Source organism: Moschus berezovskii, chromosome 28, assembly GCF_049115385.1.
Source record: "Moschus berezovskii isolate FMDL1 chromosome 28, NW_MosBer_1.0, whole genome shotgun sequence".
In the NCBI taxonomy this organism is placed as follows: Eukaryota; Metazoa; Chordata; class Mammalia; order Artiodactyla; family Moschidae; genus Moschus; species Moschus berezovskii.
In genome coordinates, this window is record NC_142487.1 from 25382671 (window position 1) to 25405265 (window position 22595).

General features: G+C 45.4%; 1 protein-coding gene across 2 annotated transcripts; it reads right to left on the bottom strand.

The window, feature by feature from the left end:
* Window positions 1–5691: 5691 nt before the first annotated feature.
* NARS1 (asparaginyl-tRNA synthetase 1) lies at window positions 5692–22129 on the bottom strand. Of its 2 annotated transcripts, none has more exons than XM_055417432.2 (15): window positions 21972–22129; window positions 20820–20902; window positions 18594–18659; window positions 18414–18506; window positions 18241–18330; window positions 17267–17345; window positions 16210–16280; window positions 14837–14923; window positions 12965–13186; window positions 12654–12853; window positions 12105–12240; window positions 10213–10326; window positions 8104–8235; window positions 7648–7779; window positions 5692–6820 (listed from the first exon to the last, which is right to left on the bottom strand). In XM_055417432.2, the coding sequence occupies exons 1-15, from the start codon at window positions 22012–22014 to the stop codon at window positions 6689–6691; spliced, it is 1680 nt and encodes a 559-aa protein (XP_055273407.1). In that variant the 5' UTR covers window positions 22015–22129; the 3' UTR covers window positions 5692–6688. The 2 variants fall into 2 exon arrangements, with proteins under 2 accessions (XP_055273407.1, XP_055273408.1); XM_055417433.2 differs by having other exon boundaries at window positions 20820–20899; window positions 21972–22125.
* Window positions 22130–22595: the final 466 nt, after the last annotated feature.

A 22595-nucleotide genomic window follows, 5' to 3' on the forward strand; every position in this document is an offset into this window, starting at 1 on the left:
ATTCTCCAGGCCAGAATACTGGAGTGGGTAGCCTTTCCCTCCTCCAGGGAATCTTCCCTACCCAGGGATTGCACCCAGGTGTCCCGCATCGCAGGTGGATTCTTTACCAGCTGAGCCACCTGGGAAGCCCAAGAATTTTGGAGTGGGTGGCCTATCCCTTCTCCAGGGGATCTTCCCAACCCAGGAATCAAACCAGGGTCTCCTGCACTGCAGGTGGATTCTTTACCAGCTGAGCTACGAGGGAAGCCCTTTTTGGGTATATTTTAGTACAACTTTAAAAAAGATTCCAAGTGCCTTTCAGTTCAGATCAGTCACTCAGTCGTGTCCAACTCTTTGCAAACCCATGAATCACAGCAAACCAGGCCTCCCTGTCCATCACCAACTCCCGGAGTTCACTCAAACTCATGTCCATCGAGCTGGTGATGCCATCCAGCCATCTCATTCTCTGTCGTCCCCTTCTCCTCCCGCCCCCAATCCCTCCCAGCATCAGACTCTTTTCCAGTGAGTCAACTCATCGCATGAGGTGGCCAAAGTATTGCAGTTTCAGCTTTAGCATCAGTCCTTCCAATGAACACCCAGGATCGATCTCCTTTAGAATGGACTGGTTGGATCTCCTTGCAGTATAAGGGACTCTCAAGAGTCTTCTCCAGCACCAGAGTTCAAAAGCATCAATTCTTCGGCGATCAGCTTTCTTCACAGTCCAACTCTCACATCCATACATGACCACGGGAAAAACCATAGCCTTCACTAGACGGACCTTTGTTGGCAAAGTAATGTCTCTGCTTTTTAATATACTATCTAGGTTGGTCATAACTTTCCTTCCAAGGAGTAAGCATCTTTTAATTTCATGGCTGCAATCAGCATCTGCAGTGATTTTGGAGCCCAAAAAAATAAAGTCTGACACTGTTTCCACTGTTTCCCCATCTATTTCCCATGAAGTGATGGGACCAGATGCCATGATCTTAGTTTTCTGAATGTTGAACTTCAAACCAACCTTTTCACTCTCCTCTTTCCTTCCATCAAGAGGCCTTTGAGTTCCTCTTCACTTTCTGCCATAAGGGTGGTGTCATCTGCATATCTGAGGTTATTGATATTTCTCCCGGCAATCTTGATTCCAGCTTGTGCTTCTTCCAGCCCAGAGTTCCTCATGATGTACTCTGCATATAAGTTAAACAAGCAGGGTGACAATATACAACCTTGACATACTCCTTTTCCTATTTGGAACCAGTCTGTTGTTCCATGTCCAGTTCTAACTGTGGCTTCCTGACCTGCATACAGGTTTCTCAAGAGGCAGGTCAGGTGGTCTAGTATTTCCATCTCTTTCAGAATTTTCCACAGTTTATTGTGATCTACACAGTCAAAGGCTCTGGCATAGTCAATGAAGCAGAAATAGATATTTTTCTGGAACTCTCTTGCTTTCTCCATGATCCAGCGGATGTTGACAGTTTGATCTCTGGTGCCTCTGCCTTTTCTAAAACCTGCTTGAACATCTGGAAGTCCACGGTTCACATATTGCTGAAGCCTGGCTTGGAGAATTTTGAGCATGACTTTACTAGCGTGTGAGATGAGTGCAATTGTGCAGTAGTTTGAGCATTCTTTGGCATTGCCTTTCTTTGGGATTGGAATGAAGACTGACCTTTTCCAGTCCTGTGGCCACTGCTGAGTTTTCCAAATTTGCTAACATATTGAGTGCAGCACTTTCACAGCATCATCTTTCAGGATTTGAAATAAAGTGCCTTTATCTGGGCTCAATTCTCCCTCTAACTCCCATACCCAACCCAACAACTCTGGCTTAGAGACCCTCTCTATTCCTTCCTCCCCAGTTCCGATGCCTAGAGGTGTTCCTTTCACTCAGCGAAGAGGAGAGTGTGTGTGGAATTAATATATTTATCCAGTAAAGTTACCTGTCTATAATGGGAGAGGAAGAAGCGAGTAGAAGTTTCCCTGATGAAGTTGAACAATGAGGGTTTCCCTGGTAGTCCAGTGGTTAAGAATCCATCTTGCAATGCAGGGGACACCGGTTTGATCCCCGGTCCAGGAAGATCCCGTATGCCACGGGACAACTAAGCCCATGCGCCACAACCACTGAGCCTGTGAGCCGCAACCACTGAAGCCCAAGCACCCCGAGTCCGTGTTCCACAACGAGAGAAGCCGCTGCAACAAGGAGGCCTGGCCCCGAAACTGCAGAGAGCAGCCCGCCGCCTCCGCAACTGAAGCCCGCGCACAGCAACAAAGACCCAGCACGGCCAAAAGTACATACATAATCATTCAGGGAAAACAGTGAGTGATGAGGATACAAGAGTGCTTTTCATCAAGGTGATACAGAGCTTTACAAGAAGGGTGGAGTCAAAGTCGCTCAGTCGCGTGACTCTTTGCGACCTCATGGACTATACAGTCCCTGGAGTTCTCCAGGCCAGAATACTGGAGTGGGTACCCATTCCCTTCTTCAGGGGATCTTCCCAACCCAGAGATCCAACCCAGGTCTCCCGCAGTGCAGGTGGATTCTTTACCAGCTGAGCCACCAGGGAAGCACACAAGAAGACTACACTGGTTATATCCTGAATGTGGGGAGACACCCTGGAGGCAGAAGGGCACGTGATAACTAAGGGCAAGGCATTCACTTGGCCACTGCACAGGGTCTGGGAAGGACTCAGAGACAAGGGTGGGGAGGGATGGCTGAGGACCGAGCCTGAACGTGCTGAGAACTTGGACGTCTGTTGGTAGGTGAACAGGCGCATGGGTGGACGCGACAGTCACAGGGAAGAGGAGCCTGTTCAGGGAGGTGCTGTGAGGGAGAGGACTGAGCAAGCAGGGTCCCGGCGAGAAGAGAGGAGAGGCAGGGAGAGGCAGCAGGAGCCAGCGGCTATGGTTTCCAGAGCCATGCTGAGTGGCGTGGCCGGGGGAAGCGAAGGCCAGCTCTCGATGGCGCACTGGAGACCAGAGGGAGCGCAGATCAGGTAGTTCAGGGCGTCAGCAGTAGTGAGGCCAAGACAGAGAAGCACTTCGGTCAGCAGGAGAGCTGATTTGAGGCAAAGATGAGCGCAGGTTTTTCTTGTTGTCTTCACATTGTCTGTGCCTGAGTATGTTTTAACGTTGCAGGAAGGACAAACAGGTACAGCCATCCAACAGAAAGTTGCAGTGGTCATCTACATAGTAAAAAGGATTGAAACTGACCATTCATTCATTTTCCTTACGGAATAGTTTACAGTGAATTCATCACTCTCCTTGCTGATCTCCTAATAGCTAATAATTGAGTTTCTTCACTTTCACCTATGCCCTTTTGATTTGTCTTCAACTTCAGAGTGAAACCCTCTGGGTATAAAGATGGGTGCTTCAACTTATGGATGTAATTTCACTCCTTCCCTAAAACCCCACTAAGACGTCGAGAGGTTCTGCTGCTGTTGTTGGTGGCGATGGTGAGTTTTGTTTGCTTCTAAGCATAAACCTAAAAGGCTGGAGAGAAAAGAAAAAGGAACCACAGCAATAAATTTCGGGAGCTGGAAGGCAGATGGATAAATGGTTAATGATTTAGCAAACTCAAAAAAATTGAATCTAAAGATGGCCAACCTAAGACAAGAGCCATCCAGATTTACCTGAGAGTCCCTAGGAGGTTCCAGGTTGGCAGCAGCAGGTACCCCTGGACATGGGCATGAAAGAGAGATGCTAGACTGAGACAGATTCAGGGAACTAGGCTCTTCCCCCGCCACCCCTTTCCCTCCACAGGAGATGGGAAGAGTCTGCAATCCAACCAGCCCAAGAGGAGAGATCCACGGATGTTGACATCAAGGACTCACACCCAACAACTGAGGCAGCTCACCCGACGGGAGGGCTCACATCTTTCCCAACACACTTTAAAAGCATTTTACCTCCTATTTGGAATTCTCAGTAGAAAAACAAGTATCACTTGACTTCTGAGGAAAGTCTCCAGGACATTTTTGGCAGCAGGGACTGGTTTTGAGGAAAACAATTTTTCCACAAACCTGGGGTGGGGGGTGGGGGATGGCTTGGGGATGATTCAAGAGCAGCAATGGGGAGTGGCTGTAAATACAGATGAAGCGTCGCTCACTCCCCTGCCACTCACCTCCTGCTGTGTGGCCCAGCTCCTATCAAGCCACAAACCGGTACCAGTCCACAGACCGGTAGCAGTCCACGGCCCTGGAGTTGGGGACCCCTGCTCTAAGAGAGACAGAGACCCAAACACAGAAGAAAACATGAAGGAAATGGGCATGATACAGGAAGAAGAAAACTTGGATAAAAGACCATAAAGATTGCTGAGCTGCTGCTGCTAACAGACGAAAAACTCAATAGAAGGTTTGAGAAAAAGTTGAAGAAAACATTCAGAAAATAGCAAGCAAAAAGAAAAAAAAATACAAGATAAAAGGATTTAAAAGGAGGTCAACTACCTGAATGATAGCAGTTATAGAAAAAAAATAAGAGGGAACACTTTCTAAAAAACAATTGAAACTTTTTCACAAAGGAAAGCCATGACTTTCTGAATTTAAAAAACCTATCAAATTCCGAACAGAATGGGAGAACAGTCCCAAGAAATATCCTCATGATATTTCAGAACATGGGGACAAACTTCTAGAACAGACAGGTCTTATGTAGAAGACCTAAGGATGAGAATGATTGGGAATTAATTCTACACAGCAACACTGGAAACTAGAATGGTAAAACTGAAAGCCAGGGTTGCAAAATCCTGAGGGAAAAATGCTTTCTAATCCACCATTTTATATGGAGACTATTCCAGGTTCATGGAGTCTGTCTCCTGCACTGGCAGGCCGATTCTTTACCACAAGCGCCACCTGGGAAGCCCATACCATGCATGCATGGTTTAAGTGTAAAGATAAGTTAAAAACATTTTTTAGATGGACAAGTTCTCAGTGAACGGACCTTTCATGCACCCTTTCTCAGGAAACTGCTGGAGGATGTGCTCCATCAAAATGAGGAAGTAAACCAAGAAACAGGGAAACATGGGGAACAGGATGTCCAATAGAGAGATGACGGGGGTTCTCTGGGTGGCTGCGAAAGAAGACCCCAGGATGACAAATATGTTTCAAGATTCAAGTGAGGCTTGTTCAGACTACAGCAGACAAGCTCTAAGAGAAGCTTCTGATGAGCACCTGATGTGTCTTGAGTCCCTTTGAGGAGTGAATTCATGATGAAAAATAAGATGACCGTTAATTACATGTTAAGTCACTCAGTCGTGTCCAACTCTTTGAGACCCCCACCTAGCCCCATTGCTTTCCATCAGTATTTAAGATGCTTGACCAATTTACACAATTAAAATGTATGAGTCTAATCTCCTCACCTAAATTCTGATCAAGTGAATTGCCTAGTTGAATCCAATTAAAGCTCATTCACATTCTAACCAGTATTTTTTATTTAAAGATAGAGGCCAAATATACTACAAACACCCCTATTTACATCTGTCATTTCACTTAACTGCAAAATAAGATACACTCTAATGTGTACAGAAACACAAAAAAAGATTGTAAAAGTGATGTAACTAGCACCCACATCTGATTTTAAAAACACCTTCCTTTTCGTTACCATGTATTTAGTAATATCTACTAAATTCAGTAATATCTAATTTCACATATACAAATCATGAAAAATATTTTAAAAATACAAAAGGCACGAATTAATGTGAAACAGAGACATTCAGCTTTAAAAAATTAAGTCGGCAAAGAGTTTTTATGTGTGTGCATTTATTGATTGCTGGGAATACAGCTTATTGAGAATACATTGACATGCATTTGAGGGGAGAGATTAACCAAACCTGAAAGGAAGCCATTCAATAAGCCTGAGAGTTAATAAGGTAGGAGAGATTAGATCTAAAGACGCAGTGTGTGGGGTGACGCCGACAACCACAGAGGGCTGGCCTGAAGATGCCAGCTGCAAACGCTCTGGGAACTTCCCTGTTGAGCATCACTCTGGAACTACCAAGAGAGAGAAGATCGCCCCCCTCTTTAGTTTAAACTAATGCGAGAAAGACAGCTGTTCACTGATGTGCCAAAAGACTTGCCGTCCCTTCCAACTGTGTAAGGCAATTCCACTGTTACAAACTCCTCCACACCAATTTGTATGCTTCAGAGTTATAAGCAACTACGAGATTTAGGAAAGATTCACAATGGATGCAAAAGACTGCAGTCAAATCATTTCTGTATCTGCTGATTTAGGCTCTAACACTGGCAGGTTTCTACAGCATATTGTCAATTTTCCCCCAAGGTGTTGAACTCATTGATATGATAAAGAGATATAAATTAAAAGAATTCCAGTTACACTTAAAAGGACAGACAGATTAAATTACTGGAATGTCTCAGATTATAATTTAAAATTATTTAATGATATATGTGGTACATACGCCATAAAAATCGTAACCTAAAGTGGATGAAGCGCTGAGACATACTCCTAACTGCAGAGCTACATGCCACAGTTTCTCCCAAACTTTTTAATCGGTATTTTTTTCTTAAAATGATAACATCAATGTTACTTGATATTCAAAATGGTTTAAACTGCTTTCTGTGGTAGCAGGAATAAAACAGAGAAAACGGACATACCCCAGTGGAATAAAAAAAAAAGGGGGGGGAAGATTTTGGCTTCTTTTTTTTTTTAAAGAGGCAGTCTGTTCCTTCCATGAACCGTGTTCTTCCTTAAACCTCTGGGGGTGGGGTGAGGGAACCGGTCATGGCTTGCAGCGCTGGACAAACCGAGGGTACAAGCACACATCTCGGATGTGGTATCTGTCCAGAATCCAGGTTAAGAATCGTTCCAAGCCCAGGCCATAGCCACCATGTGGACACGTGCCATATTTTCTCTGTTAGAGAGAGAGAGAGAGACAGAGGAGTAAAGGCTTAGTTTACAAATTTTGTCTAAAATAGTGAAAGTTTTCTGCTGTAAAATGAGTCAGCTTATTGTGGTTAAGGGATCAACCCTTGGACATCCCTGGGGATCCAGTGGTTAAGAATCTGCCTGCCAATGCTGGGGACACGGGTTCCTTGGTCTGGGAAGATCCCACGTGCTCAGGAGCAGCTAAACCTGGGGACCACAACACTGAAGCCCACACCCCCTAGAGCCCGTGCCCCACGACAAGAGATGCCACCACAATGAGAAGCCCACCCACCGCAACAGTGACCAGCGCAGCCACAAATGAGCAAGGAAGTCAACCCGTAACCTAGACTTCTTCACAGACCACGTGTGCAAAAATATTTGGATATGAAAAATAAACCAGGGATTCAACACCCTAGAAAGAAAAGATTTCACACTTCAAATTAAGCTACTGTCTGTTTATCAGAAGAAAAGAAACAACTAGATATTAGTAGGATCTGAGGACACATTTTGAAAAACTCAGCAGCAACGAGCGAGGCCAGCAGTTAACAGGTTTTCAGATTAAGTTAACATGAGTGGCCAAAGACAAAACCTGCAATACTCACATGCCACATTATTAAAACCACTAAACAATACTCACATTATTAAAACCACTAAACAATACACACATGCCACATTATTAAAACCACAAGACTGAACACAGTTCATTCACATGCTAAGGTACCACCCTAAATTCTTCCCTTCTGACGATTTCAGTTGATAGAGAACTATTATACTGAAAAAACGTTAAAGGGTTTATTTAATAAAAGTTTTTACCTGGTCCGTGTACCAGTAATAGGGAGTGGGGTCAATCCCTTCCCGCTTGTAACCCGCCAGGATCTCTTCATTATCCCAGATACGCATGGAGCCGCCCACGATCTCACCAACATTGGGCATCAACACGTCGACCTTTCAGAATGAGCAAATAAAACAGTTACGACCAGGCTCTCAGTCACGGCGCTGCTCTAGAGTTTAAATGGAAATCACTAAAAGCGTCTGATGATCGTGCCAAACTCAAATATGACTCAAATGCCATACATAACTCAACAAGGCAGGTTAAACACAATCAGAGGGCAGAAAGCACTTCTTGAAATGTTCAGATTTAACAAATTATTTGCTGGGAGCTGTATCTTATTCCAGTGGACCCCCCGCCCCCGCAGCCCCGGCGCCGCCACCCCCTCACCATCCCTCAACCCTTCAAAAGCAAGATCACTCTGTGAATCCTAAACTGACAGATTCGGTGAGGCGGGGGTCCTCGGGACAGCGCTGCATGTAGAAGGATTTGATCTCCACAGGAAAGCGACACAGCAAGATGGGCTCGTTGATGGTGTCTGTCATCAGTCTCTCCGGAGCTTCCGGGATGTCCTGAGGTTAGACAGGGGCTTCATGAACACCTCCACCTCCACAGGCGCCCTGGCAGAAGCAGCTTTCTGACCCAGCGGCAGCCCATCATCTTACTCACGTTACAACAGAGCCCAAAACACACATCCACCCATAACCCGTGGTCACGCGGGTGTAAAGAACCGTCTCTGTAAGCAGACCTGCCTCTTTCTACATTACATCTGGGCCACGTCGCACGAGGAATGAACACACACACACACACACAGGGGTGATCTCCTGCTCCATTATCCCTTTCCAGTTTTATCTGGGTCTGAAGCAAATGCAGTCCATCCAGTCCCATAAGGTGTGAGATAATCAGCAGATGCTTCACAACATCATTGATCTACACACACACACATCATGTTATTAATAACACCAATCTTTAAACTCCCCTGTTATCTCCGCTCCTTCCCTGTTACAATAAATCTGCATGCCTTCAACGGTCCTAAGACATGGCTGTAAGACAAATAACCAGTGTCGAATTTATAAGTGTAACCACACCTGCATCAGTTAGCCAAGAGAGGTTAAATGATGATGAATCAAGCTAATCTGTTTTCCGCTCACGCATCCTTCAGTAAACCACACATAAATTCAAGTTCAAACTGAAAAAACTTGTCCCGCTAAAAACTGGAGAGATGGGGCAAGACTGACTGATGTAAGTTAGGAAATGAGGGCGCTGCCCCGTCACCAGGCAGCAGTTTGCAAGCTCTCCCCCGGAGCCCGGCGCCCTCTACAGTCCAGAGAGGAAATGGGAGGTGAGCGGGAGAGCTCTTCACCCACTAGAGTTGTGAGTACAATACTGCTCGTCCCAGGGTCTGAAGACTCTGCTCTATACTAGCCCCCTCCTGTGCGTGGAATGATGCTGACACAGAGAAGAAATGCTGACAGGCTCGGAGGACTGCCTGGCGGGCACTGAGCTCAGTAAGTCCTCTGACTTACAAGCGGACGGTACCTCCAAGGCAGAGACAGGGAATCAGACAGCGGGGTCGCTGGCCTCTTACTCAGCAGCAAGGACAGAGGTGGGATTGAAGCCCACCTGGGGGCTCGTGTTCTTTCCACTCAATCCCACCACCGTACCAGGTGGTGACAGCGCTCAGGTTTTCAGCACAGAATCTGGTTTTACACATGGTCAACTGAATTCACGAAACCAAGTAATTTATATAAGCCTGGTACACTGTCCTCTCTAATTTCTTTAAAACAAAAACCACACATTTTATTTGTAAAACAGATTTGCAAATACTATGTAAGGAGTGGTTAAATGAACAAGGAAGAGGGTTTGGAATAGTGTTAATAACCTATTCCCACAAACAGGACTGGGAGGGTGGTCCCAGGCAAGACAGACATGCTCAGTTTATCTGCGGCGCTGGGCCACATTCCCCATCAAAGCCTTCTCTCCTGGTTTTACATTTTAACCAGTGGCTATTTTCTTCTTTGAACCTCCTCCATACGAAGGAATTTTAATTCACTGTTTTGGGGGAAGGAATCCCATGGGGAATCCCATGGACAGAGGAGCCTGGCAGGCTATAGTCCATGAAGAAGCAGAGTCAGACATGACTCGGTGACTAACACTTTCACTTTTCATCCTTTTTTAAAAGTCAGTTACTTTCTCCAGACAACCAAAACAAACATACATACATGTCAACACTTTGCTTGACTTCAAAGTTCGGAAGCGTCCCGCCAGTCTAGAGAATTACAACTTACGGAAGAGGAATGAGACAAAGGATGGGGTGTGAAGGCTACAAACTGGCTAATATGTACTGAAGACCACAGAAAAGGCACTGCTCCAAGGACCACTCTATACCTACTGAGCCATGGATCCTCAGACTAGCCCAAGGAGGAGGGTCTGTGGTTATCATTTATTTAACAACAAGCAGATGCCTCCTACATTACTGGTGACCGGAAGCAGCAATCCACTTAAGCACAAGGCTCCCTCTGACACAGTGCCAACAGAGGAATTCATACCTCTCCAAATTCATAGAAAGTCCCATCTTCTTTCTTTATGTTGTGTTCTTTCAGCCACACAATAGCATCTGAATAGTTCATCCGTTTGAAAGGCCGTTTAGGGGGCTTAAAATTCTACAGCATAAAGGAAAAACACAGTGTATATAAAGAAACCATTCACATGAACGGTTCAAGAGACGCTATTTACCATTATCACCAGATATGATTTCATGACTGTCAGCACTTGTTCATTTACACTGGCAGCAGAGGAGCAGAAGCATTAAGGGAGGGGTGTATGTGGAAGTGTTCATGTTTACATTTTGATGATAACCACTGATGTGGGTACATTTCTTGATACTATAGGAATGTACTATTAAGTATTAATTCAATGGAAACATACCTCCTTGCTAATACTTTTAACAGTTTGGATCAGATAATGAATCCTCTTAGAAGCGGTATACTTTGTGTACTCTGTTGATTTAGGTCTCATTTTTAATTGAACACTGAAGTGAAGTAAAAGTCGCTCAGTCGTATCCGACTCTTTGTGACCCCATGGACTACACAGTCCATGGAATTCTCTAGGCCAGAATACTGGAGTGGGTATCCTTTCCCTTCTCCAACAATTGAACATTAAGGGAATTTTAATCCTAACTCTGCTGATATCTTTGTCTAGAGGCCTGTTGCCATTTTTGTCTTTTCTGAAATTTTCGGCACCAAGAAAGGCTGGATTACATTCTTTTTCCTTCGAGATTAAGCTGGTGTAGTGTATTCTTGTTCAAAATACTCATAGCTTTGGGACTTTGAAATGGTAAATATTCATGATGTGTGAAACAGCATAACTGTATGATCTTAATTATACAAAATCGGATGCTCAGTTGTGAAAATACACACATTAAGACCTAGAAGGACTTATCAAAACTGCTTGTGATTATGAATGACTCTGTCTTTTGCATCTTGTGTTTTTTTGGTTCTCTATTATGCACATTAACTTTTAAGAAATAAATGCTATTTTTAAACCTTAAAAAAATCCTTTCAGACTTAAAAGCAACTCGGGGAATTCTCTGGCAGTCCAGTGGTTAGGACTCTGTATTGCCAAGGGTCCAGCTGGAACTAAGATCCCACAAGCCATGCAGTGCAGTCAAGCCACCCCCCGCCCCCAGCAAAACTGGACCTCCCTAGAAATGGAAAACATATACCAACTTTCTATGTAAGTTAAAATACAATGACATTATCGGTAATGACTAGTATCCAATTTTAGTCTTCAAAACATCAATCTGGAAATGGGTGGAGGGGATCAAAGAGTACAAACTTCCAGGTATAAAAGAGGTTAAGTCCCAATAGGACGCAATGTATGACACGGTGACTATGATCAATACTGCATTATAAATTTGAAAGTTGATAGGAAAGGGTCTTGAAAGGTTGCATCACAAGAAAAAAGCTGTAACTAGGTGTGGCGTGGGGGTCATTTTCTGTTTTTAAAATCTTATTCATTTTCGGCTGCGCTGGGTCTGCGTTGTGGAGTGCAGGCTTCTCACTGTGGTGGCTTCTCTTGTTGGGGGCATGGGCTCCAGCGCACGTGGGCTTCAGCAGTTGTAGGGCGCAGGCCCCGTAGCCCCAAGGCATGTGGAACCCTCCCAGGCTGGGGATCGAACCCGTGTCCCCTGCACTGGCAGGTGGGCCCTCAACCACTGGACCACCAGGGAAGCCCCGTTTTCTTTATATATGTATTTATATCTCAAAGCATTACAATGTATACCTAAAAGTAATATGTTATATATCAATTATAATTCAAAAAACCAGTCATTTATTTCAAAGCTCACCAAGCTGTTAAATCTATAAAAATTGAGAATGTGGACCTTGCTGCTTCTAAAACAGAACCCTCACTGCATGTCTCCAAACAAAGGCAGGCCTACCGGGTTGAGGTCACGCACGATGCTTCCTGCGGGTGATTTCAAGACTCTCTCGACCACGTCACACACCAAGTCCTCCAGGCGGTTCAGGAGCTCCTCGAAGGTCAGGAAGGGGCACTCAGCTTCCACGTGAGTGTATCTGCGAAACACGGCACTATCTCAGAGCCGCCCTTCTTTCCACTACGGTTCTCTCGAGCAAGGATCTTAACGCTGGGAAACTGTCCAGAAAAGTAAAACTCCCACCTTGCTAATCAACTCCCAACTCTGCGAACTAGTTTTAGCCCACCCGACTTCCTTTCCCCCTTCTTAGTGATTTCTTGTTTATTCCCCAACACATAAAGATCAAGAGAGAGCAAATCAACAGACCTTCGTGAGCTAAGAGGTAGAACTTCTTGGAGTTTCCATTAACTCATTCAAGTGCCCTTTATAAAACCTCTTAATACTTCAGAGGTTTTTACACAGACTGTCATTTACCTCCATGAAGATTGCTTCTCTGAATGTCTTTTCTCAGAAAACAAAATTTAAAACGAAAGCAAAAAGACAACCGCATACTCAGCCAGGTGCCTTCGTGTTCTGGACTGTTCTGCCCTGTATGACTGTGCAATACAAAAGACGTCCCCCAGAGCTGGAATGCAGGTCTCCAGGTAGAGTTGAGACGACTGGGTCAGATACGCCTCTTCCCCAAAGTAGTCCAGCTTGAAGAGTGTGGCACCGCCTTCCACTTGTGTTTGCACTAACGTTGGAGGAGTGATCTGTGCCAACAAACAGGAAAGCGGTAAACAGAGGCCTTCCGTGCGCACCAGGGCTCAGGTTCAAACACGCGAAAAGGCGTCGTCTGCAGAGGATGACCCACGCACACTTACTTCGTGGTACCCCCTGTCAAAGAAGTGGTCTCTGAAGCACCTGGTGACCACGGAGCGCGCCTTCAGGATCTTGGACATGTTCTCCCCCCGGATCATCATGTGTCTGTTGTTGAGCTGGACGTCGACGTCGGACTCCTCGTTGATCAAGTTGTCAGCACCTCCAGCGGGGGCCAACCCGATCAGTTCCCAGAAGTCACAGCTCAGCTCGTGGCCCCCTGGAGCCTGTTACAGTTTTAAACAGGGTGGGGAGGAAGGGAGGGAGGGAGGAGACAGAAAATGTACAGGGTGAGGGATTCTCACTTGTGTCAACATTTTCAGTAAGCTCATATTTCTAAGAACCTATCTTTATTAGCCCACCCTTCTAAACACAAAGATCCAGTAATTAAATTTTATATTGATAGATTTAATATTTCTTTCAGAGTAAATCACTCACACACACACACACTCCTTTAAAAAACAGAAAAGCACGAACTAGAAAATAAACTATAATCCCATGAGCTGGAGTAACCACTAACTACTGTCAACATTTTCGTATATCTTTCCAGCTTCTGTAAGCTTTGTTTCAGTGTAACACCCACATTGAAAAATTCCTTAAATACCAAGGTTTTACTAAAAGATGTTTCTCTCTGAAACATACAGATAGTAAAAATTCCAATCCTTCCGAATAATCCCATTGAAAGCCTTGCATTTAGAAGCCACATAGTATGGACTACATAGCCATCTTGGTGCCCAACATTGCCAGTAAGAAACACCATGACAGCCACTCCAATTTGCAATCACATTACTTACAGGGTAAATTCAGTGAACTTGAACCAGATATTCTCTCTTAATATAGGTTCTTTACATGGACTCTGGGAGACTTTTATCACTATTTCTAGTCTCTCAGGAGGACCCTATGGGCTCCCTCTGCTGGTTAATATGTCATGTTTATTTTCTTTCCCAAGGAACAAATACAACCACAGTTGTTACTTGAACAATAATTACCAACAAGTAGCTCTTAACTCGGAGAAGGCAATGGCAAGCTACTCCAGTACTATTGCCTAGAAAATCCCATGGATGGAGGAGCCTGGTGGGCTGCAGTCCGTGGGGTCGCTAAGGGTCAGACACGACTGAGCGACTTCACTTTCACTTTTCACTTTCCACTTTCACACATTGGAGAAGGAAATGGCAACCCACTCCAGTGTTCTTGCCTGGAGAATCCCAGGGACAGGGGAGCCTGGTGGGCTTCCGTCTATGGGGTCACACAGAGTCGGACACGACTGAAGTGACTTAGCAGCAGCAGCAGCAGCTCTTAACTAGGAGAAGGAAATGGCAACCCACTCCAGTGTTCTGGCCTGGAGAATCCCAGGGAAGGGGGAGCCTGGTGGGCTGCCCTCTGTGGGGTCACACAGAGTCGGACATGACTGAAGTGACTTAGCAGCAGCAGCAGCTCTTAACTGGTACTAAGTGACATGTGTGTTGGCTGGGGAACGAACAACTCTCTGTCAGAGTTATATTTAAGTTTGTTTTTTTATTAAGAGCCTTTCAAATTCTATTTTAAAAGTTTCAAATTTAGATTACTGTTCTTTCCTGAAACACTTCCAGTAGATAAAATTTTTATTTTCATCTAGCTGAAAAATTATTCACATATAAACAGCAAGTTATTCTCACCCTTGAGGATTATTCGGTAACTCTTTAGGCTAAATATCACTGAGATTGTTACATCATACAAGCTGTATAGCACACATATCTCACTGGAAAAGGAAAAGGCGCTCTAAAGTTAGCAAGTGCATCACATCTTTATATTTACAATGCTAAATTGAAAAAAAAAAAACAAAGACACTGGAAAGCAACAAGCATGCCACTCTTCTCTCAGAAACTCAACACACTCACCTGCTTGCCCTTTGGGGTAAGATTCAGCATCCCATACACCGCGACACTGCTCTCAGTGGACAAGACAACGCCGTTGTAACACTGACACTACAGGAAGATCAAGTTCAAACTGAGTTGCTCACATTTATAGTAAAATATTTACCATAAAGAAAGCAAAGGGGACTATTATAAACAAGTTATCCAGTCCAAACTAGTGAAATAAAAGACGGCCATTCAAGCAAACAGTTATCTGTATACAGACACGCACACCAGTCCCACCTCTTCAAAAAAGAGACGAACTTTATAAGGGAGGGATCAGGCCATTAACACCCGAATCCACCAATCTTAAGGACGACTGGAATTATGTGACTCATGATGTGATGTAACTGAAAGAAGACAGCTATGTCCATGAAGCAGTTACATCAAGAAGACCTGAATCTGATCAGGCCTAACCCCCAGCTTGAAAGAAACACAAAGGACAGAGGAACATTTACATCTTATGATGCAATCGACCAAATCCAGCATGTGACAAGTCCGACAGGACAAATGACCCAATTTTGTCCAATAACTGCACGAGGGAATGCAGTGGAGAAAAGAGAATGAAAGGGGAGAACTGCTATAGATTGAGAGATTTCAGTGACATTATCAACTAAAGGCAACGTGCAGCTCTTGTTCGGATTCTCATTCAAACTAACCAACTGTAAAAAGACATTACGCATCAATTGGGAGAACCTGACTGGATATTTTTTGGGGGGAGGGGGTGTGATAATGGTAGTGTGGTTATACTGAAAATACTTCTTCCTGGGGAAGCATCTGCAAGTATGTTTACATGAAATATGATGTCTGGGTGATAAAAGCGGGAGGGGACAAGAATCGGCAATACATTAGTTACTAAAGATTTACTGTGATCCCTCCCAAATCCCTCTGTTGAAACCCTTTCCTGCCACGTGATGCTGTCAGGAGGGGGGGCCTTTGAGAGGTAGTTAGGATTACATCAGGGCATGAGGGTGGAGCCCTCACGGATGGGAGTGATGCCTTCCCTTCTCCGCAAGCTGAGGATGTGGATACAACAGGAAGTGAGCAGTCTGCAGCCCGGAAGAGGGCCCTCACCAGAACCTGGCCACCCCAACACCCTGATCCGGACTTCCAACCACTAGAACTGTGTGAAATAAACGTCTGCTGTTCCCACGCCCCCAGGTTATGGCACTCGGTCACAGCAGCCCAAACAAGACATCACTGCGGCTGAGAGAGAAGCCTGGGAGGCCTCCTCCTGCTGGTCCATGTCTGACAGTTTAAAGTAAGCATCCAGATGCCCAAATTCCCTAAACTAACAACAAAGGAACCTATTGAAAAAAATTAAATTTCAGCCATCGAAAATATGAGAAAATGTTTACCAAATCATCTGACAAGACACACTGGAGAAAACCTGTACCGTCCCGCAACACCAGAAACATTAAATTCTTTCCTAAAAACGAGAAAGAGGAAGTTTAGCTGGACTGTTCTTAAGGCACCTGAAAGCACTTTCTCATAATTTAAGTGTGTAAGAAGGAACTGCCAAGTTTAAATATGGAAAATTCAAACCTCCTACAGGGCCTCGTTCCTTTGAAGCAGTGTCACTACTCAGTATCTGGAAAGTATTTCACCTTCTTTACTGTATTTTCAAACCCTACACGAGCCTCCTGACCCACAGCATCATGGGAAGCAAGGCCCTAAACATGTGAGTCGAGGGACTGAGTCTCCTTCACCCCCGAGTCCCCTGCAGTGCCCAGCACGTGGAGGGTGATACACACTGCCACACAGGATCACTCATGGCTTTTTATGCCCCGTTTCTTTATGAAGGATGTGATAACCACTTACAATAAAAGACATACAAACACATAATAATAATAAAAAGAGAAAGCAGGACATCGGGACCAAGTACAGATATGCTAATCCTAAGCGTCAGCAGCACTGGCACCGTGAAGTCTCAGGTCCGGCTCGGCACTTTCTGCAGTGTCCCCCCTGCTTTCATCACATAATTCAATTCAGCGAATATTTCCCGGACACCTGATCATTGTACCCAGGATCAAAGGCTACAACTGACGGTATCCAATACAGTTAAGCAACATTTAAATGTGTAAACTTTCAATAGTTGTACTAAAAGAATGACCTTAGGATATAAATCAGTATTTCCTTTAAAGAGTTAGCATCCCCAAACCAAGATACCCTCAAGTAAATACTTTTTCTTATGTTCTTCATTTAAGACTAGGGATGTTGACATTTTTTTTTATAGTACATGCCATTTTATTTCTTGATTTGTCTAAATATTTTGAAAAGAATGAATCTTAAACTATTTTGTGTGCCTTTTTTAAAATATCAATTTATTTATTTTAATTGGAGGCTAATTACTTTACAGTATTGTACTAGGGATACTGAAAATTAAAGAGAGAAAAGTACAACTCTGCCAGTTACCTTGCCGACGCAGCCTGTGGACCCAGCCAAATACCTTTACCCTTTGGCCTCTATATCCTTCTAGCTCCCGAATCTTCACCTGTCAAGTTAAAATAAATACCATTTGACCCAGCATGTCATTCATCACATAACAACTTTGTCACGAATATCGGATGGATGGCAGTAAAGTGTTAAAAAACCACAAATGATGTAGAACTGCAGATAGCCACTCTACCACAGGTAAGAGCCAAAAAATCTCACCATACCATAGGGATTAAAAAAGAAAACAACCCAAGTCTTCTTTCTCTTAGAGCAAAACTGGCTGAGAACAAACCACCCAGAGCTTCAGATACTGCGGATAAAGTCAGGGAGTCCACGAAGTCCACGGCAGCAACAGCCCCAGGTCACACAGAGCCCCTTCCCTGACCTCACAGACCCTCCCGCCACCCTGGGAGGGGACACTACCTGGCCTGGCTTTTCATCCGGGGGGTGGAAGGGAGAGGAGAGAGGAGGAAGGGGCTGGCGGGTGTGGCCAAGCACACAGCTCCCTCACTAAGGAAGCAAGAAAAACACGGCAATTCAGCTGCAATAATAACTATTCTGTTCTAAAGAACACAGATATAATCCAATTTTTTTTAAAAAATCACAAAAACCTGTTTCTCTTAAGAGGTCATGATAATCATGGATTTCAACCTCTTCCTTTTATGGTGAGGAAACTGCCGCCAGGCAGGGTAAAATCTCATGACTGAGACCCACAGCCCACCAGGCCCAGATGCCAGGGCTGCCAGCTTCCAGTGGGGACAGAATGTGTGCAACACGGCGATTACTCAATTTTGTTAAAAAGTGAGCCCCACAGGACCAGACTCACAACTCTGCAGCACTACCGCTCTCTCTCCCTTCTGAAAGAAAAGACAAACCCTGCAAAGACCAGCGCAGGCAGCACGCCCCTGAGCCACAGCGCCGCGTGGCGCTGGAACAGCATGCAGCACACTCACACAGTCCGGCTCTGGGAGACGCGGGTCATTTTTAATGGTGATCTTCTTTGCTTCCTCCAGGTTCTTCTCTCTTCGCAAGCTGTCTTCCGCCTAGCGCAGGAAAGCGGGCAGTCTGTTAACGTGGCGCCTGGCGCCCTGAACTGAAGACCGCACACAGGGCACTCGCTGCTCACCTCCTTCTTCTCCCGGGACTCGCTCTTCATCTGCTCCCTGTGCCACAGCTTCCTAATGTTCTTCATCTGGGACTTGGAAATAACATCCCACCTCTGGAGGGATACACAGACATTCAGTGTTCTCCAGACCTCTGCATTCGAACGAAAATTTCTTCACAAAATCAAATTCTGTAAAATTACCTCATTTTCTTTTTGAGAATCTACGTAAATGGTCGGAAAGGGTTCTTTCCCAACTGTCATCAAAGCCTTGGGGAAGGGAGAAAAAGGACATTCCTTTACCATCATGCAATGCTTAAAGTTAAGATAACACCTGACTCATGAGGTAACTTCCATCACCTAGAACATTAGCAAGAGCCCAGAAGAACACAGAAAAGACCCACCAGCCAAAGGTCAATGCTGACAGAAGGCACGGCTGAATGGACTAAGTCGACAGTGCTTAAAGTAGACCATCCTTTCCTGAACAATTCTAGCAGGTCATTTTACACAGTATATGGCTTCCCATACTAGTGAACAAGAAGCAACAGATGTTAAGAGGCCACAGGGACCAGCAGGAACAACAGAAGGGACAGCTGACAGCAAAGACCAACTGCAGAGCGCCTCCAGATGGTTAATCCTCACGAAGGACCCAGGCAAGTCATTTCAGAAACTCTCAACAACATAATGGTCAGGGACGCAGAAGGCTAAGTTTCATTTAACTGGAAAAATTCCTATGTGTAGAATATGTACCCCTTTTCAACCTTTTCAGATATACTAGAACATATCTGATATCACTATATCATTTGATATCTTATAGTTTATATTCTTTTCTAAAAAAATTGATGGTTGGAAGTATGTAAAAAATAAGTATTTTATCAATTGCTTCAAATATTCCTTCAAATCTTCTCCTAAGTTACCATCAGTCAAAAAACGTAATGAGTTGTTCTCTCTAGTGTAACATCTGAAGCTTATGAAAACCGACCTTTTCTAAAGATCTAGTTTCCAAACCTGAAAAATACTTTTCGTCTTGATTGAACACCAGTCTCAACTCAATTACTGCTAGAGAGGAGGAGGGAATCTGGATCTTTTGGAAATATCCAACAGAGTTCAGCTTCTCCTTTTAACAATCAGACTTTATAAGATGTTTGTAAATCACTAAGAATTGATTTACTACCTGACAGTCTGTACTGATTCTTTCTTTGCTATCACACATTGAAAGAACCCAAGTGTAATTCTCCAAATCAGATTGGCACACTTTTTGCTAACAGCATACATTCATCTAAACACTACTGTCAGTTTTGGGGAATCACCCCAACAATGAGAGTCTTTCCATTTAGGTTTAAAAAAAGTAAGATCCGTGTTTGACACACCAAAACATAACCACAGAGTATGAGCTAAAAGAGGAACCAGTGGCCCTAGGACAGGAGCACTGGCTAATAACCTAAACAAATACTGTAACACAACTCACAAGAAGGGGGACTGACCAGCCACGGATACACAGCAGAGTCAGGGCAGTGCTCGCCCTGCTGCCGCCCTGAGACAGGGCGTTATCCAGCTTCTTTCTGTGGCAGCTGTAGCCATTCCACTCAACAGGCAAGGCCACAGATACCTTCAGAGGGATGGCTTCCTGGCCCTACACCGCAACCCGATACAATCAGACACCTACGTCCTGAGTCCAAGCTCTTAAAGAAATCATCTGAACTGTATTTGGCCTTTCATGTAAGTTGGCTTACAGAGAACATGCTAAACTTACTGCTGGATTCTACCACTCCGAGAAATAATAATTTACTGTTAAATTAGCATCCTGGCTTTAGGCTCCGGACTCATGAAATCCTGAGAAGTCTGTTCTGAGGAATGGGTCCCTTTCTTAGTATGATATAAATCAGGTTCCTGAATCTCAAGTTTCAAGATCACACCTGAATTCAAGTGGTAAATTCACCACAAGAACTCTGAGGAGTCAGTTTGGAAGAAATGTTTGGAATATAGAAAGAAAATTTTTATTTCTATAAGAATTAAAAAACTGATCACTTGACTCATTGGAGAGAAAACTTCCAAGATGCAATGCTGATAGTAAGGAAGAAAAGACGACACCTATTAAAAATTTTCAAGGGGAATTCCTTGATAACCCAGTGGTTAGGGACTTGGTGCTTTCACTGTCAAGGACCTGGATTCAATCCCTGGCCAGAGAACAAAAGATCCCACAAGCCTCAAGGCGTATGTCCCACCTCCAAAAAAGAAAGTTCAAATAGCTTTAGGCATACAGCATCTAATACCCGTAAAGCTACATACCTGTATACACCCCTCAGTTGCCCTTTTCAGAAAGTTCTATTCAAATCTAGTGCTTGAGATAAAACTCCTGACAAGTCATAATAACTGGCAGGAGTCATTAATAAATACCAAATAGTTTTCCTAATGAGGAAGAGGCACTACCTTAAGGCCTGTTTTAAAAGGTTTCTCCTTGGTTCCATCACCGGTAGCATCATTTCCCTCTCGGTCGGAGACATACAGTTCTGCTGTTTTACAAAAAGAAAGTAAGTTACTCATTTGGTCAATAATTACCAGTCACCTCATACTGCAGCTACTTTATCCATTCTTTATCTTTGTGAACAGAACACGTATCTGATCAGTGAAAATTATCAAATTCCAGGGACTTCCCTGCTGGTCCAGTAGTTACGACGGCATGCTGCCAAGGCAGAGGGTGCGGGTTCCATCCCGGGATCCCTGAGATCCCACACGCCATGCGGCGCAGCCAAAAGATTCTTATATTTTCTTCAATTAAAAAAATGTACCAAAGTCCAAAAGAAATTGTATCAGTTTATTTTCCCACTTCCCTCTTCAAGGACATCCATTCCGTAAGAAGAGACTGATCAAATTTAGCTTTTCAAAATGAACTTTGATCATTTTCCTTTGTGATACTGCTTCTATTATTATCTACGTCAATCTCAAGAACAGAGCAAGGGCTTTGTAGTTGGCCAGACCGTCCAACTGGGATGTTGCACTTTAACAGCCAGGGACCCTGGAGAGTTCACTTAACCTTTTTTGGGCTTGTTTCTGAGCCTGTAAAATGAGGGAAACGATACCCATATCTTGAAGTACTGACAGTGAAATATATAAGTCGGATATCCTGGTGCCAGCGCACAGAAAATCAAAATAAACACAGTTTCCTCTGGCCTTTAAAGGAAACCAAAAGCTCCGAAGGTAAAGGAATTGCACAAGGGCCTCACGACCGTAAGCGGGCAGAGACACCACTTCGGATCTCCTACGTCCTCTCCTGTTCCTACTGCACCAGACGGCCTCCCAGGCCCTCTCCACATAAGCGAGGGCGAGCGAGAGAGGCGTTCTCGAGTCCTCTCCTGAGAGTCACGCGGAAGGCGCACACGCTCGGGGCGGCTCTGAGGTCTGGCCGGGCCCCTCTCAGCGGAACCACGGGCTTTCCCTCGGCGGGGCCGCGCGGGGAGCCTGCGGCGCCGGGAGAAGAAGCCCGGCCCGGCGTCCCCGCCAGCCTCCATCCGCGCGCGCAGCGCTGAGAGCCGCACCCGGCCGGCGCCGCTCACCCGCCTCCGGGCCCCCGGCCGCACTCACCGAGCACCATCCCTGCGGCCGGCCTGGCCACCTCCAAGGACATCACCGCCGACACGCAGCAGCCCGACTCCCCGCGGCGTGCGCCGGCGGCCTCCTCAACTCGGAGGTTGCATCATCGAACGTCGCGCAGAAGCCGGCGCCGTAAGTCACCCCAGCGTCGCCGCTCCATTGGTTACGGGAGGTTACGGAGCTAGGGCGAGCGCCGCCGCAGCCGCCATCTTCGGTTCGGGCAGAGGCAACTTCCGGTTCCGGCGCCGCCTCCGGGCTACCACGCCTCTTCCGGCTGCGCTGCGGACTCGAGGGGCCGCAGGCCCGCACGGGGTCTCCTTGGCGCCGAGACACCCAGGGCAGCGCTGTAGTCCCAGTCCCCCCGGTCTCCATCTCCCCGACTTCCCTGCTGAGCCTCCCAGTTCCGCCCTACCCCTACCCTGCTGTAGGCGTGGTCAGGCCCTCCTGGAAACCAGACCCGGGGGTTCATCCCAGATCCTCAGATCCGGAATTTAGGTCGCCATCAAATTAATGACGATCCCTGTCGTCATCAGCCGCGAGCTGGGGCGGAGGTAGGGGTGAGGGGCAGAGCTCGGGGTAGTCCTGTCTCCCCTTCATTGCCTACCTTGAACATGA

Bases quoted from the DNA above. Each gene is read 5' to 3' on its own strand.
- NARS1 (XM_055417432.2), bottom strand. From the start codon at position 22,014: ATGTCCTTGGAGGTGGCCAGGCCGGCCGCAGGGATGGTGCTCG. The intron at 10,327-12,104 runs GTAGGCCTGCCT...TTTATGCTGTAG, and splicing joins TCGTGCGTGACCTCAACCCG to AATTTTAAGCCCCCTAAACG. The intron at 7,780-8,103 runs GTCAGTTTAGGA...TCATTCTGAAAG, and splicing joins ACCCCCGCCTCACCGAATCT to GTCGACGTGTTGATGCCCAA.